Source organism: Lepisosteus platostomus, chromosome 8 (genome assembly GCF_059453375.1).
Source record: "Lepisosteus platostomus isolate fLepPlt1 chromosome 8, fLepPlt1.hap1, whole genome shotgun sequence".
Lineage (NCBI taxonomy): Eukaryota > Metazoa > Chordata > Actinopteri > Semionotiformes > Lepisosteidae > Lepisosteus > Lepisosteus platostomus.
This window is the reverse complement of record NC_142618.1, coordinates 8,479,824-8,496,098: the sequence shown is the minus strand read 5'-3', so window position 1 is coordinate 8,496,098 and position 16,275 is coordinate 8,479,824. Positions and strand designations below refer to the sequence as shown.

Sequence of the window (16,275 nt, the reverse complement as noted above, 5' to 3'; positions counted from 1 at the left end):
ATGTGCTATATTCTTTTTTTACCCAGACTTTCCATAGGCTGTACAGGATTCCAAGTATGGTATGACAATATGAGAGCAACATTTAAGTTTAATTAAAACTTAAGGTTGGCCCTTATTAAATATAAATGTCAAATTTGGTATTCTGAAATAGATTTATGTGTCTCCCTGCAGTGAGTTTGTAACCTGGCTGATGGAGATTGGAGAAACGGATAATCCAGAGGAAGGGGTTCATCTCGGACAGGCACTGTTGGAAAATGGCATCATCCATCATGGTAAATTCCCAGTAGGAAATGGACTTGTTTATGGAGTTCCTGCATCGGCAACTCCATGCTGAAGGGAACACTACTGCTGTTTTATGGTGGGAAGCTATTGTGTATCACTGTTAATTCAGAGATTTTTCCAACTCGAGTCTTGGGTCTTTACACTGTTTGCTGATTTAAGTAAATTTTAGTAATAACCTGCTGGAGAGACACGTGCATTCTTAAGCTACTGTACTGTGTTAGGAATGTGTAAGTATGTGGAAAGCATAGCCTGAACAGTGGGCCTTTTAAAGCTGTTGTTTAGTCCAAAATAATATCTTTTATTAGCAGCAATAAGCTAATATGTTCATGTAGCCTGTTGACAATGCTTAATTTGTTAAAATGAAGTGAAAATGACCAGTATACTTCAAGAAAGCATTTTTTTAACTAGAGAATAAAGTGTTTTTTAATACTATTTTCTTGGAAGGTGCCCTTTTCCAGGGTGAGTCACAAAGGGGAGAAGAATTTAATACAGATAAGTGTAATATAGTACAATAATAAACAGTAAACAATGGTAATTGCCAATATACAAATTATATATGCATCAAAAATGCAATAAGGGTAAGAGTAATAATATTACCACAGTTCAGTCAATACTTGAAAACTTATTGAATCGATTAAACTAAAACTAAAATTGCAATTTGTAACAAACTTAAAGTGAACACAACAAACAATATAAATAATGTTACAATAGAGAGGGGATTTTGGCTGAGTCATTCCTAATTTAGGCTCATGTTAGAACAATTATTTCCTACTGACCATTTCTTTGGTTGTAGTCTGTAAGATCCTAATGTTTATTCTTATATCTTTTGACATAAGAAGAACATTACGTAACAGATTGCATTCTATTTAGGCAATATTATTAACTTATTTGTGTTAATTTATGTTTGATAATACTAGATAATCGTCAACATTTAGAAAAAAATTGATTCACATTTTACTTTACTATCATTAAGAATAATTAAATGGAGGACTAAGATGAATCTCCTTTTTCATAAAAACATTAATGCACCGGTATGAAAAACATTTATACTGAGCAAGAACAAGAAGATTTTGAAGCCCTGGTTTTTTTATTTAAAAATGTCTTCAATGAGTTGTCAAAAGCTGGGGATTGTACAGCCACCTTATCAGCATTTTTCTGTAAATGGAAAATTCTGTGACCGAAAAGGAAAATTTTAGCATTTACATAGATTTGTACTGCTCTTAAGTTACAGACAAGCACCAGTTCAAGGCTGAACCTGTATTGTACCGATTCCGATATGATGATGGAACATACCACCCAAGAAGTGACATGCAGGACGTCATCTCCAAGGTAATGGACTTACAGCCACATCTTTCTGTTCTTATTTTGTTTTTCCAATATCGAGATTTGAATAAATATTTTCTTCCTCTGTCTTTTAACTTGAGACTTCAGTTCTGAAATAACGTGTGAAAAGTGTTCTATTTGTGATTCAGGACCTTGGTTAGTAGCAGACAATTACTTGTTTTATTTTTTGCATATTGCTTTATAGGGTGTCAGGCTCTACTGCAGACTTCATAGTCTCTTCACACCAGTGATCAGGTAAGAGGAATTGGGATTATTCTCTTAGTAAAACTTCACTCCGCACTTTATAGGAAAAGCCTCATTGTTGCGTTAATGATTTGTGAAAGACTGTGACATTTAATTTAATTGACGAAATCTGGGTTAAATTAAAGTGTCTGCTACTTTTTAATATTGTTAGGAAGGAGCTTGGCCAAACTTAAAATGGAAAAAGTGGAGAGTTGGCCTGTTGGACTGGTGAGAAAGCCTCCTTTTTGTCCTCTCACTCTGTTCCACTTGACTAATGTATTCATGAAATACAGTATCATTTGTAGGTGAAAAAAAAGCTCAACCTAGAAACCTCAACAATAACCAGCACACACGATCCTGCAATCCTGAATCACAGAAACATACAGCACTGGACAAAACAGGTCTGCATTCACCTCAGCGTAGCAATGAATTGGCTACAGTAATTATGCTCTTCCATGGATTTCCATTAAAGTGCACTGGCCGCGTCACAGGCATACAGTAGGAAAGAGATCATATGTGTCAAAGTTCAATAATAGCCTTAAAGGGTAGTAAGACTTTCTGTGTCCTACTGTATAATAACAGCTTCAGAGTGTTGAAGCATGGAAGAGGTACTGTGTTGTGGTGACAGTCAAGTTTGAATAGTAAACTAGGAAATGTAACCACATGCTGCAACAAGCTAATGTTTCCTGTTGGACAGATGGAAAGACCCAAGTTTAGAGATGGGTTTGTGCACTGCTATGGGTTGGATGCAATGACTCTTGCTTAAAGAATGAGATTTTCATAATTGAAACTGCAGAGTCCCGCCTAATTGGGTGGAATTTCCTGATTGCAGTACAGGAGAGAGGGGCTTTTGAAGGGGGCAAAAGGTCGTTGGTTTCCCTACAAGGACACCAGATAAATCAAGCACTTCGGCGCAACAGTGGGCTAGACAGCCCGTATTTTACATTACTGAACAGTCATGCTGTCTTCCTTTGTTAAGATGCAGAAACTAAATCCTATTATATAACAAATGTTGGCACCGAAATATAAGTCAGGGGTTATGGCTGTGAATGCTGCTGTACTGAGCACAATGTCTAGAACTCAGATATTTTGTGGTTCTGCTTAATTAGGAAATAAAAATGCATATGCTGCCTATTTCCAAAAATAAAATGGGAAATTATTAGTTTGAGGGCTATGGGAAGACAGAAATGCTACAGAATCCTTTTCTGGGCACCTGTGTCTAAGATTGCACAGCACAAATCCTGCACAGATGGTGAGCCTGGTGCAATGTGGGTTATTTATAGTTTTTCATTTGACTACATTTGTGGTCAAAGCAAGAATCCTTTCTCAGAAAAACAAAAAACGTCTTTCGAATAACTGTCCAAGCTTTGTGGTTGCTTGAGGACTTTAAATCAGCAGTGTTCAGGTCATTTCAGGCATGTGCAAATTAAGGCACTAACTTAGGCAGGCATCTAAATCTCATATCATATTCCCATGGTAATTATTATAAGTGTTTGTTTAAATGAAAAGACGTTAATAGGAAATAAATAGGTAATTAAAACAAAGCGCAGGTTTTCTCCATATGTGGCTTAATTCAGTCATGCAGTACATTATGTTTAAACATTTGCTTATTTTAGTTTTGGAAGATGTTTAATGACAGTGTTTATTTTAATTTTAGTGATGAACTTAAAATGCGAGACCTTTGTTCAAAACATGTGCTATGGATTGTTTGTGTAAAAGTAGAAAGTGGAGAAAGTAATGTCAAAGTAGAGGCTCTGGATAAACTGGCCTTCTAGTACTGTAGTCTTAGTTATTCTCCCTCAGGAGATTCGGTGTTCATGGGAAAATGACTGCTCATTTCATAGTAAATTCCTGGACTCTGGCACTGGCTGTAAAAAGCCCTCACAGTGAGCAGTTCAGTTACACACAGAACCGCACAGCTCTGCTGGGTTACAAGGCTAACATCCGTAATGTTCTATTTGTGATTTTATGGCTCATCTCCAGCTTGATTTTGTGAGTTTTTATCCTTAATCTGCCAAGGTATTCCAGCCATGATAAATTAAAGATGCGCAATTAGAGAGAGTTCTGATTGATTTTAATGTAAATAGATTAAGCATGATGGCAACAAACAGCTCAGTACACCAGGATCATGAATTTTCTGCCAGGGCTTTGTGCTGTTGCATTATGTCCCAGAAAAGTCCTGCAAGCTGAATGTATTGCTTGTAGTGTGTCAGTGGTAAGTCCTCTGTGCCTTCCTGAACATTTACCTGACATGAATTTCACCGATTTTATTAACATAATCTGAAAAAGAACTCAGCTCACATTAGAACTGGATGAAATAGGTTCCTTCCTATACAATTGTGAGTTGCACAACTAGATTCAAGACAGCCTGTCCACAGGCATTGTTCATACATTTTTAATCAGCCTTCTTTGAAAACTCCAGAGGGAGGGTCCTCTGTGAGCCTGCATCTGGAGCTTGGCTTGCCCTTGGCCCTTAAACCTCAATACCACAGCACTCCTGTACAGTTCATCTCGAGATACGAGCTGCACAAATGCTCATAGCACATTGTTTGTGTGGTCCAACTCCATTATTATCATGAAATGGTATATTCTAATTAAAATGGGACATATTTCATTGACAGCGTGTCCTATACTTTTAAAATGTCAGACAAATTAATCAAATACGTGTACAATACAGACTACAATTCCCTACCTGCATTACATGCTAATCACATGATTCCATTTCCGCAGATATGCCCAAACAATAGCGTACAAGTCAATGATTGGTATACAGTACTATATAAGTATATTGGATATACAGTAAGTACAGTATGATACCATATAGTTTCAATTTGCAATTTTTCAAATTTGCATTAAGACAAAATATAGACTATTTTAATGGCTGGATGGAAGTGGATGTAAACCTGAAAGAAGCACATCGCATTTCCAGCAAGCTATAATAATAAACTATTTTTTATATATCCAGCTGAGCTTTTGTTTTGTTAAACAGCCCTACTTTCTTTTTAATATTAATCTAATATTTAACATACTGTAATACACAGTATACAATTAATAAAAGTCATAAAAATTTAAATTCTGTCATTGGAAAAAGATTGTCCCTATGGGGCTGAGCATTGATCCGAATTCGAAACCATGCATTTTCAAAGTAATTCCACACTCTACGTTAAGCAATCACTGTGCCACCTCACGATTTTACAAAGTAGTGCAGTCCTACAACAGAATATTTGAAAAAAATAATGTTGCAGTGCGGTATGTATACTGCATTAGACGGCATTATTACTGGATCTGTAATGGCTGGATCTGTATTTAGTGTTTTGAGATTCTTAGGGGTACAAAGTGTGGCATAAATGCAAGGAATCATTATTAATTTTTAACACCACAGTACATACTAATAGTGTCAATAAAACTGTTGATTTTTACTCTGTATTTATTTACTTTGTTGATCTAGTGCAATGTAAAGAGGCCAGCAGCACGTTAATACATCAGTAAATTAATATGAGTATTTCTATTAATTTCTTTTTACTCAATTGGAATACATCCAGCAGTGTTTATAAATATTTTACTGTTATTACTAGTATTGCGTTATTGCATTGTTATTACTATCACTTTGTTGTGATTAGCAATTAATTAAATTCTGTCTTACCCAGAGGGTCTGAATGTCTTCCTGTACTGAACCACCTCCGCATCAAAGCTGTATTCAATCACTGTGTGGTAAAATCTGATTTGAGTAGTACTTGCCAAGCTCAAGAAAGTCTCTTCAAAGGTCAGACCTTGACTGAGTAGCAGATTGATAAAATGATCATGAATCAGAGGTGCCTTTGTTACATTCTTAGTTCATTTTTACCATATAGAATTCACTGAGCAGGCTAAAACAGGCAATGTTTTTCTTTTTAAGGGACAAGGATTACCACCTGAGAACATACAAATCTGTGGTGATGGCAAACAAACTCATAGACTGGCTCATAGCACAGGTAACACTGTTGTCAGCATGTTTTTTAACAAGTCTTTTTTTTAATTCATGGCCTTTGTGCACATAGAAAACACATTTCCATCATAGGAAATGGGAAAAGATGAAAGTAAGGAAAAGGGAAGTAGCTTTTTTCTAAACATGCTGGTCATTCAAATATGTGGAAGAGGAAACAGATTGAAACAATAAAGCAAAATCTAGCTCCAGTATTGCTGTTTGTTTTTAAAAACCTGTGGTTTAATTTATGATGGCATTATTTATCATTTTACCTGTTGCTTGGTGATTGATACACATTATATTGAAAGCCATGTTGTAATATGGAAAATATTTGTTTTGTCTCTGAAATGCATAATATGAATATGTTTTTCCTCTAAAAAGTTTTACTTAAAGTTTATAGTGTCTTCTTATATTCTTAGTAGTTCAAGTAGGTAGCCGCGTCAGGATGTGTAGGCTGAAAAGGAACAAGTAAAAAAGAAAAAGTTGTGTTGATTTTCTTCTCTTTTCTGCATGGAATAAACCTTTAATTGTTTCTTCTTATAGTCTTTTAAAAATTGGATTTAAGATATGTTTAAGCACAAAACTGTGTATTCCATATCTAAACATGCCACAATATGTATGGGAATGCACCAAGGTACTTGGAAAGGTGGAATGACTCAAAGTCTAGATTTAGAAGAGATTTTTGGACACAATACCAATATGCACCTTCATCATTCTTACAAATATAAAAGTTAATGTACATATGCATTGAATGGCAGACTCCACAATCAATCTGTAAATTGGGTTATTAAATATTTAGTTTAATTTTTGAACTACTCATTAATTGCAGATGTCATAGTTGTGTGAAATTAACTTTTAGTGATCATGTGGCATATTAAAGGTAAGATGGTGCTATAAATTGATATTGCCTCAAAAGCCCCACCATTATCAATGTTAGAGGACATCTAAAGTGTCATAGAATATTGTACACAGATACTGCATTCTCTATTGGCAATCGTGAAATTGCTGCCAACTTTTCTAGTTCCATGTACTTCTCAAGCAAAGGTGACAGCAGTGTCTGGTATATCTCACCATCTGTATTCGGCTATCTGTTATGCTGGACGCTTTGTTAAGGAGGACAGCAGGCATCAGTCACCCGCTGACCTTGGAAGAAGACCTTGACCGTGTGAAGGTTTCCCAATGTGCTACTGTAGGTGCAATCAGCTGCATACGCATTCGTCTGGCTCCTCCACTGCGCGATGATCACGTGTAGGAACAGAAGACACACCTTTTCCATGAATGTGCGTCTGTGATGCCCTGCAAACGCCATGATGACTCTCTGTCATGCTAAGCAGAAAATCCCCTGGAATTCATTAATTGATACAAATTTAAAAAAAAACAGCTGCATTTTCTGGAGAGTGAGCAATATGGAATATGAACATGTCTGGTTGCTTGGTAAAGACTTCAGTAGAATTTTAAATAATACTCAACTATATATTTATATTTATTCTTATGCACTGAACTGTATCACATTATTCAGTTCTTACGATTCTTTCTTTCATTCTTAATGTTTCCTACAAGGTGTCAGTGTTTACCCCCCTGCAACTGTGAATCCCGACTCTGTAATTAACAGCTCATATGCACAGGATAATTGTAAATGGGCAATCAGTTCCAGGGGAGTCTTCGGATTTCTTCAGATATCTCAAGATGTGTCTTTATTGTTTAAACGGCACTGGTGCCTCTTTCATACTGTATAAAATCCAAGTGAAGTCATTGTGGTGTACTGTATTCTTCAGAACATTGTGATCAACAGAACCATAGTTCTAATTTTAATTGTATACTGTGTGTGAATCCACACCTACTGTATGTGATGAGGTTTTGCTCAAGCAGAACTCTACTGATTGGGCCACCAGGCGGGAAGCATGAATGTGACATTGACACTGCTGGCCTTGGGTTGTGTAAGTAATGCAATGCAACTTTCTTTCAAGGGTGATTGCCGAACAAGAGAGGAAGCGTTGATCTTGGGGGTTGAGCTTTGTGATAATGGATTCATGCATCATGGTAATGTCCTATATTATAATTCATTGGGAATGTGATGCTGATAGATAAAAACCACCTTGCTTTCTATTTTTGTACATGAAAACATTTTTTATTCACAGCTCTTCTTTTAGAGACTCCTTTCCCCTTACAAATCCCTTGAAAGATGTTTTAGAAACAGCATTGTGAGACACCAGTACGACTAAAGAGAAATATTTGGAGTACTCTTAGAAGCTGAGCTTTGCTGTACACGTGTGAGGTGTGGCAAAATCTCTGTGTGTGGTTAACGTCCGAATGAAACTTGGCTAACAAAAAGACATTTTTCAGTCCATGTGAGAGCGGTCAGTTGCCATAGTTACTGTTTGTTGACAGCAGGCAGTTTACTTTTGGTTCTTTGGCGTTTTTTTGTGCCAACATCCACATCATACATGTCCGAGCCACATTTCAAAATGTATCATTATTTTTATGATGTAAGTGTTACAAATTACTCTAGCTTTGTTGTGTATATATAGAATGCTGCTGTGGAAGTTATTTTAACGTGTTTATGCTAAGGTTCAGAGTTTTCCATGTGATCCAGAAAACATATTTTCCTATGGAACCTTGTTGCCAAATTTTATTCTGTTGTCATTTAAACCATTATAACAGCCTCAGAAACCACTTATTTACAAGGAAGAACATGTAAATGAACTCTGGTGTCTCTGTGGTATGTTATGCTTCAAAGAGTATTTGATTGAGTTTGGTTCACTGATTACCATGGAGACGGATTGCAGTCCTGACCTGGGCCTTTCTCCGTTACCTCTTGTAAAAATGTTCCAATTTTATTTGTTTTACTTGCTCCACAGAAATTTGTGTTAACTGTTTTTTAAATATAATTGTACAAGTTAGAAGAATTACATAACCAGCAAAAAAAGACAAATTTTAAACCTGGGGATGTGATTTAGATATAGTTCACTGTGTTACTGTGATAACCTTGACCTATTTAAGCCAAAAGTAGGTCAGATTTTATGCAAACATGCAAAATCATATTTTGTGCTGGAGCTCAAGCGTTATTCTAAAGTTCTGTGTCGTCCATGACTGTAAATTACACCTTCATCACTTTTGCACGTGAACCAGACTTTTAATGTTTCCTTGTGTACATCTTCATGTTCCTTGGCAACATTGTAAAGTCTGTTCACACAAAAAGAGAGTGTTACCAGAGGTTGAAACTGTTTATGAATCAAATATTTAGGTCAGCTCTGTTAAAAATATTAGTGATATGTAGAAAGGGCACTAACACACTCAAACAAATCAGGGAATACTGGGCAAGCTCAAGTGGCTTCTTTAATTTTCCATGACTGAACAAAATGCAATTATTAACTGAAGTTCAGGAGGAATAACAAAGAAACGTCTGTCTCAGACAGGTGTATCTAACCACCATCATTATGAAATTAGCTACTGTATACTGTATATATATCGGACACAAACTTTTGCATTCGTCTCAAGCATCCCCTGGCTGCTCCTTGGTTCAGCCTGTCTAAATGGGGTTTGAGCCTACTCGTCTTGTGGCCAGCAGGCTACCCATAAACCAAGTGGGTGAAGTCGCGTTTATCTCATGAAGTCTTCTAAACATTCCCAAAACATTCAATCCTTATTGAATTAACGAGGAATTTATCCTCGTTCTCCACAAGTGAGCCTGCACTCTAAGCTCTAAACTGATGAGAGAAGTGAGACTTTAGCCTTTAAAAAAGAAAGCAAATAAACAGGAGGACGACAAACTGCCTAGGAGATGTAGAGAGGAAACTTGATTATTCCCACAAATATGAAAAATACCACTCTTCCCTAAATTTAGTCTAAGTCCCTTAAGTGCCCAGTAACTGGTTTTGGTTCATTAAGCAAGAATCCAGTGGTGAAGACTGCTTGTAGACTAACTTTCTCCCTCCTGTATTTTTGCTTCTATTCTCCTGCAATATCCTTCTCTCTCCTCCTCTTTTGACCATGGAATATCATTAGAAGGGGGTGAATACTTTTGAAAGGCACCATCTGTTACACAAATGCAAAATATTAATATAATTGGTCTATAAACAACACTACTATGTTAAATAAACATACATTTAGAATGGGAAAAAAACTTTAAGAAAAAAGTATTTGTTGTGAATTGTTTAGTTTGCAGTGTTCTTAATTTTAAATAGCTTATTGTCTAGGGTGGGTTAGAAAGAGAAGCGTGGAACTGACCTGTAAAATGTTTTCACAGTGCTGGAGAAAAGTGAATTTAAAGACGAGCCCCTTTTGTTCCGATTCTTTGCTGATGAGGAGATGGAAGGGTCAAACACCAAGCACAAGCCCATGAAGCACGATTTAAAAATAGTTGAAAATGTAATCGCTAAGTCCTTGCTGGTAAGGCACATTGTGTTTAATTAAATACAGCTGTAACTACTTAAAATAGAGAGGAATATACAAGACCATATGGTTTTCATTTTTTCATGTTGTACAGCTAAAACATGACACATAGTCTATCCAAAAAGGACCCATTCAGATAAAAATGTTTCAATTTCCTAGGTGAATCTTTTTTATAATACTCTTGTCAAATGTAAAGAAGAGCATGTTATTCTTCACTGAAGAACTCTATTCCCTACAATGTTAAATTAGGCCAATTCTTTTCTGATGACTAAAAAGCAATGTACAATTTCCATGGATTCAAACCTGAATGACACATTCATTTATTTTTGTTAATTTAAATCTTATGTAGGACAATGTTCAATATCCTTTGCTTTTTAATTGTACTCTTTTGAAATGTCATAGAAATGTCAGTTCTTAATAATTTCCTATCCCTGTTATCTCACTAGATTAAACCAAGTGGGGGTGGATACGGGTTTTCTTTAGAAGACAGGAATCGGGTGCCTATAGTCAAGTCAGTTGAGAAGGGATCGTACGCAGAGGTAAGGGGTTTTCATTCTAATGGAATGCACTAAGAATGAAGATGTTTCTTTTATTTCAGCTTGAACATAATTGTCAAAAAATGATAGGAGTCATATGCAGAGATTAAAGTCAAATGCAGTGTTGTATCTCCCAGCTAGTTGTGTGCACAGGTCTCAGTTTAACCATGTAAGGAGGCACAGCTATGCTAAAGCAGTAAAGAAGTAAATGGATTTGACTTTTCAAGAGGTAATGGGGAATTCTGTAAAGTAAATAACATTTCTGTAATCTCTGTTGTTGTTATCTACTACTGCTGTTGCTAACATTACGCCCATGCATGTACTGTACCCTGTAGCTTGTTTCCTGTATTGTTATTGAATTTTGGAATTCAACCATACTATTGATACCTTGACTTACTTTAAGAAATGCCTGAATAAGATCCACTGATCAATTAACAAAGCGAGCTAGATGGACAGAATGCTTTCCTTCATGTAACCTGTCTCGTGTTGGTCTAGTAGTGAGGAAACAGATCCCTCATTCCCTTGTGTGCATCAATGAACCTGTGCGTCTTTGCATGATTAAGTCTGTCCTCTAATTAGATAAACTTGCATATTCTGTTAGTTAAACCACTCATCTATATAAAGAACTGAAAACACATAGGTAATTCCATAGGGTTTTTATTACTAACTTCATAGACAAACTGCAGTAAGAGCTGCATACAGTACAACAACATCAACAAGAACAAGATCATAGTTACAAAATGGTTACACAGCATTGATAAGTCATAATTTTTATTGCTAAATTTGTAAATTTGTAGCCCTGTTTTTCAATTATTAGTGTATTGTTTGATTGCATTATGCATGTGTAAATCAGAAAGCCATGCAGCATTACAGCTAAGCATCTATAAGCAATTTTTTTAGGTCTACATTTGGTTATCGTGGTATGATAATGAGAGTTAAAATTTGTCCCGGAGGGCCTAAGCAGTGAGTCTGTAGCCTCAGCTGTAAATGATGGTTTTTCAAAATTGTATTCCCAACATCTGAAGGACCTTCAGTTAAAGGTTTGCGCTGCAGAAACGGCTGTGAGGGATTTTAAAATTGGACCCATTTGTGAAAGTGGCGCCTCTTCACATCATGTCAGTTCAAGAGATTTAAGGAATGTTAGGGAATGTGAAATATGCACTGTTGGTAACAGTGTAGAGTATAACCCATTAAATATCTGATCTCCTTTTTGTACAAACACAACCTGTAATAGCCACATCTTTAAATAAAATACTAATATGTCAGCTTTCATGTTGTACTTTTGCTTTGTGCAATTTACAGAAGTACTGCAGTGGTCAAGTAGATTTGAAAGACAAACATGCAGACTATAGTACTTCGGGTAGGGAGGAGACCACACAACAGAACAGCAGACTTAAACTGGTGTCTTACTGTTCGATCCCATAGTGAGCTAAGCTGAAGGCAAATCGGACACAGAGGGTTTAAGTTTTAAATAGATTTAAGATCACTGGAGTAACAGATGGACAGCTTTTGGTGCTGAAGCTGGCTTAGTTTGGGGCAGTGGTGTGAGTTAAGGTAGCAAGTCACTCCCTGTTGATTTTTTAAAATAGTAGGAGTCCAGAAGGGATGTCTGTCCGAGATGAGTGTAATTCATTGTGGATATGAGAAAGTTCAAATGGACTGTTTTCAGAAACGGAAGGGAGTTCGAGGTGCAAAGCTCTGAAGTGATTGAATCCCATGAAGATTATGGTGGTGGTTTGACTCAAAGGCTGTAGCTGGAAAGAGAAAACCAAATCAAATTGCAGGAGCTAAAGTTGTCCGTGTTGAAGAACAGGCTAAAAATACTAGGAACTGGTTTCAAAATAGACAAAAACTACAAGCTGCAAAGGAAAAGAAATCCAAATACTGCAGTCAAAATACAAATTTAGTTTTTGAACATTATTGTTCATTTTACAGTATGTATATTGAGTAAAATGTTCTTTCATTACAACATTTCATGAAACCCAACATGTTATAGCTCTTTTTAAATTCCTCGTGCTCACACCAGCCCCTAAAGGCAGACTGAGTGGAGAGATTTTTTGTCCTGAATTGTTATCTATCAGAAAATAATAAAGAATAATTAAGAAACATTATTTGTCTGTTACACACAGTACTCGAATATTTGAATAACTGAATATCATTTTTAAAAATATACCTCATGCATTTAAATGTTTCTACTACTCTAACTCAACTATAAAATATATTCTATATGCTATACTGATAACTCTTTATCTACTGTATACCACAATGAAGCGTAAGTCTACAGCTGAACTTTAATCATTTATTTATGTACTGTAATTAGAGTCTAAATACCAAAAAGCCCTGCATTCTCAGGGATGTGACATGGGAGTGGGATTTAACATGATTAATTTTGATTTATTTCACGTCGAGTTGTTCAGTTTCACGAATAAGTTAAGAGCAGAAGAACAGAAGAAGTAGGAGGAGAGAGGAGGCCCATCTAGCCTCCTTGATAGTTTGTAGTTAATAGATCCGAGGATCTTATTCAGCCGTTTTCTCAAAAGAATCCAGCGGATCGGCTTCAGTAGCAGCGGCCGGTTAGAATGCTCCTTCAGTGAAATGTATCATATTGAGATGCTTTCGTTTGTTTTGTTTATTTTTCTTAAAACCCAGATGGCTGGTCTGGAGGTGGGGAAGAAAATCTTTGCCATCAATGGGGACCTGGTTTTCCTAAGGCCTTTCCAGGAAGTGGAGTGTTTCCTGAAACAGTGCTTGAATAGCGGAGGGCCCCTGCGAGTCCTCGTCAGCACAAAGCCCAGAGAGTGAGTGTGGGGGTGTACCTGCCCCCAGCCCGTGGCTGGAAATACAGCCATCACTGCCACTAAAGGCAGCCTGGGGGTTTCTTGTCCTGTCATTTTCTCTCCCTGAGGTTTCTGTGTTAATACCAAGCTCTTCCACTTTTGGAAAAGGGTCACTAGTTTTATTTTTGCCACAATGTTGTTATAGAATAACTTTGGGGAAAAAAAACAAAACATAATGCATCTATTTATCTCCTGCAAGTCCTATTATTACAGTAAAATAAGATATGACTATACTGGTTGTTAGAAAAAGGTTGATGAACCTTTAATTGTAAGGCTGTCTTCACAAAAACTGTGAGTCAAGAACTACGCACTTTTGGGTTATTGAAGGAAATAGACTAATTAGTTCATTTATGTTTAAATGCATTAGAACAAGTCTAATCTTCTCTTCCCTAGGACTGTGAAAATTCCAGATTCTGCGGATGGACTAGGATTCCAGATTAGGGGCTTTGGGCCATCCGTTGTGCATGCAGTTGGCAGAGGTAAGGAGATGGGTAATGTAATGCAAAAAACAGAACTCTGCTTTTTGGGAGGTTTTTTTTAATTTTTGGACAGCTGTCGTGCAGCTGTGGTTCGAGGTAAATCACTTTGACACAGCTACGGTGTTAAATGCATCAGAGCAAACTCACACTTTTCCACAGCTGAAGCTCACAGCCTTTAAAAGCCATCAGCTTAGTGGTGGATCAGTGGAGGGGCTGTAAAACAGGCCAGCATTTATTGGATTTCTTCCACTTGAAAATTGATTCTCTTTTTTTTTGGTGATCACATCCTTTCCAGTGAATGAAATAGGAATTTTGGGCATGCTGGATGAGCATGTGTTGATCTGTGGTTTTAGAGAAACAGTTTAATTTGGTGTACAGTATGTCCTTATCCCTTGGCTTCTAAGTCTCGTATTCTTACTCTCTCAGGTTTAAATTGATGGAACAGATCTTTTTTCCTCCTCCTCCCTGAAGCCTCAGTCTTTGAGGGCTGTGGTTTGAAATTGAATATCATGTTTTGAAGCGAGATGGCTGCAGCTGCCCTCAGTCTCGGTGAGGGCACAAACCACATGCTCAGCTTGGGAGAATCCAAAGGGTTTTCGGCAAGAGGGCATGAAAGAAGCATGGGGCTGATTAAAAGACATCTTTCATCCCAGCGCTCTCACAAGAGGAGAGGTTCACACATGGACACTGTTGAGAGACCTTACAAGCATGCAGAATTGTACAGGAAATGGAATTAAGCCTACTCGTGGGCTTCACCTTTTTGAGCTCTTTGACGAATCAGGTCTGATTCTGAGATAAAAGATAGTTTAACGTCTAAAAGATGTTACAGATCTTTGTTAAAATTTGATCCAAATCAGCCTTTGGGTTAAGTGAAGTTTCATTAAGTTAAGGCTTGTATATTATTCTGCCATTTTGATTTAGAAAGAAAACATTCAAATATTTTTATTGTCCCATCATTCCCATTCTAAAGATTAATCCTGTTGCTGTCTGCCTGTTGCTTGATAAAATAATCTTCTCCGTGTGTCCTGAATGGACATCGTAAAAACAAATAAGAAGAAACTGAAGCCTAAAACTACAGCCCATGTTTCTCAGGAGACTCTCTTGCAATGTGTCACTCTGTTGATGATGTAGTCAGAGACGTAAAAGATGCAACAGCCTCACAAGTATGTAAGAATGTACAGTAGTCTGATTCAGAGCACCACAGATTTTTATTCCAGGCAGTTGGAGCAAACAAATGGTTTAATTACGTTTGCTGTAAAACAACAGTGAACACACCATTATTCTGTACACTTCTGTACACTAGGCAGGCGTTTGTAGTTGTGCAGGTGTTAAGGTTCAGAGCAAAGAAATTAACCAACTGTCATCTGAAATATTCACAAACATAATTCCCAGGTTTCTCCAAAATGGAAAACAATGTTGCTTTCCATGTTTAATTACATACATTTTAGACTTCTTTCTTATTTGAACACACTGGAAAATGTGAATAGGTGTTAGTTCCAGTCACATTTAAGAAAGAGTAACTCTTTGTTTTCTGCAAAACTGAACCTTTTAGTCTTGAATTGAGAGGACCTGATTCAATTATCCACAACTCTTAAAGGCATTGACAAAGTATGCCCAGTTCACTTTTTGAGATTCAACAGTGAAAAATAAATTGAAAGTGAGGGTACAAATTGAAATGTGTAAAAAGCCATATTACTGAAACCAAGCCAGGCTCCTTTACAGAAACTGCTGGATAAAGTCCTCAGATCAATTAATTACAAACTACCAGTCAGGTTAGACGGGTCATATGGCTTCTTTTCATTTGTATCCTGTTTGTGTTCTTAAAGGAATAGAGAACAAAGGGTTCAGGTGCTGGAGTGAGAGCTTAAGGGAGATTAAGAGCAAGTTGTAAAAGTGGTTAAAATCACTGCAGAGCATGTTGTTGGTATTATCATAATTGAGATGAAAGAGCTCCCATAATCCATTTGATTATATTTTACACATATGATCTGATACGGAAGCCTATAATTGACGTCTATTTTATGGGACAGAAAAAGCAATAGTTCACTTCCTGTCTAATTTTCCGATACTGTGACATTTTAATACACCGGCTTTTGTAGTAACCCATCATCTGTTTCCAGAAAACAGAGCAGACAGTGTTTGAATTCTAAGTGACATTTATACTACAGAAACAAATGTTCAAGTTGTGACCTAGTAAAAAGAATTACACTTTTCTTTGC

At 36.8% G+C, this 16,275-nt stretch overlaps 1 protein-coding gene across 3 annotated transcripts in view; it reads left to right on the top strand.

The window, feature by feature from the left end:
• The window catches only part of prex2 (phosphatidylinositol-3,4,5-trisphosphate-dependent Rac exchange factor 2), a 152,768-nt gene that overhangs the window by 62,379 nt on the left and 74,114 nt on the right, over nt 1–16,275 (top strand). For all 3 annotated transcript variants that reach the window (XR_015940745.1, XM_088642288.1, XM_088642289.1), the window contains 9 exons: nt 172–272; nt 1,508–1,611; nt 1,811–1,860; nt 5,744–5,819; nt 7,780–7,852; nt 10,059–10,201; nt 10,651–10,743; nt 13,390–13,538; nt 13,971–14,056. Coding sequence is in view for 2 of the 3 variants with exons in the window: in XM_088642288.1 (XP_088498414.1) it covers nt 172–272; nt 1,508–1,611; nt 1,811–1,860; nt 5,744–5,819; nt 7,780–7,852; nt 10,059–10,201; nt 10,651–10,743; nt 13,390–13,538; nt 13,971–14,056 (875 nt within the window). In the remaining variant the exon portion in view is untranslated. The remainder of the gene's footprint in view (nt 1–171; nt 273–1,507; nt 1,612–1,810; nt 1,861–5,743; nt 5,820–7,779; nt 7,853–10,058; nt 10,202–10,650; nt 10,744–13,389; nt 13,539–13,970; nt 14,057–16,275) is intronic.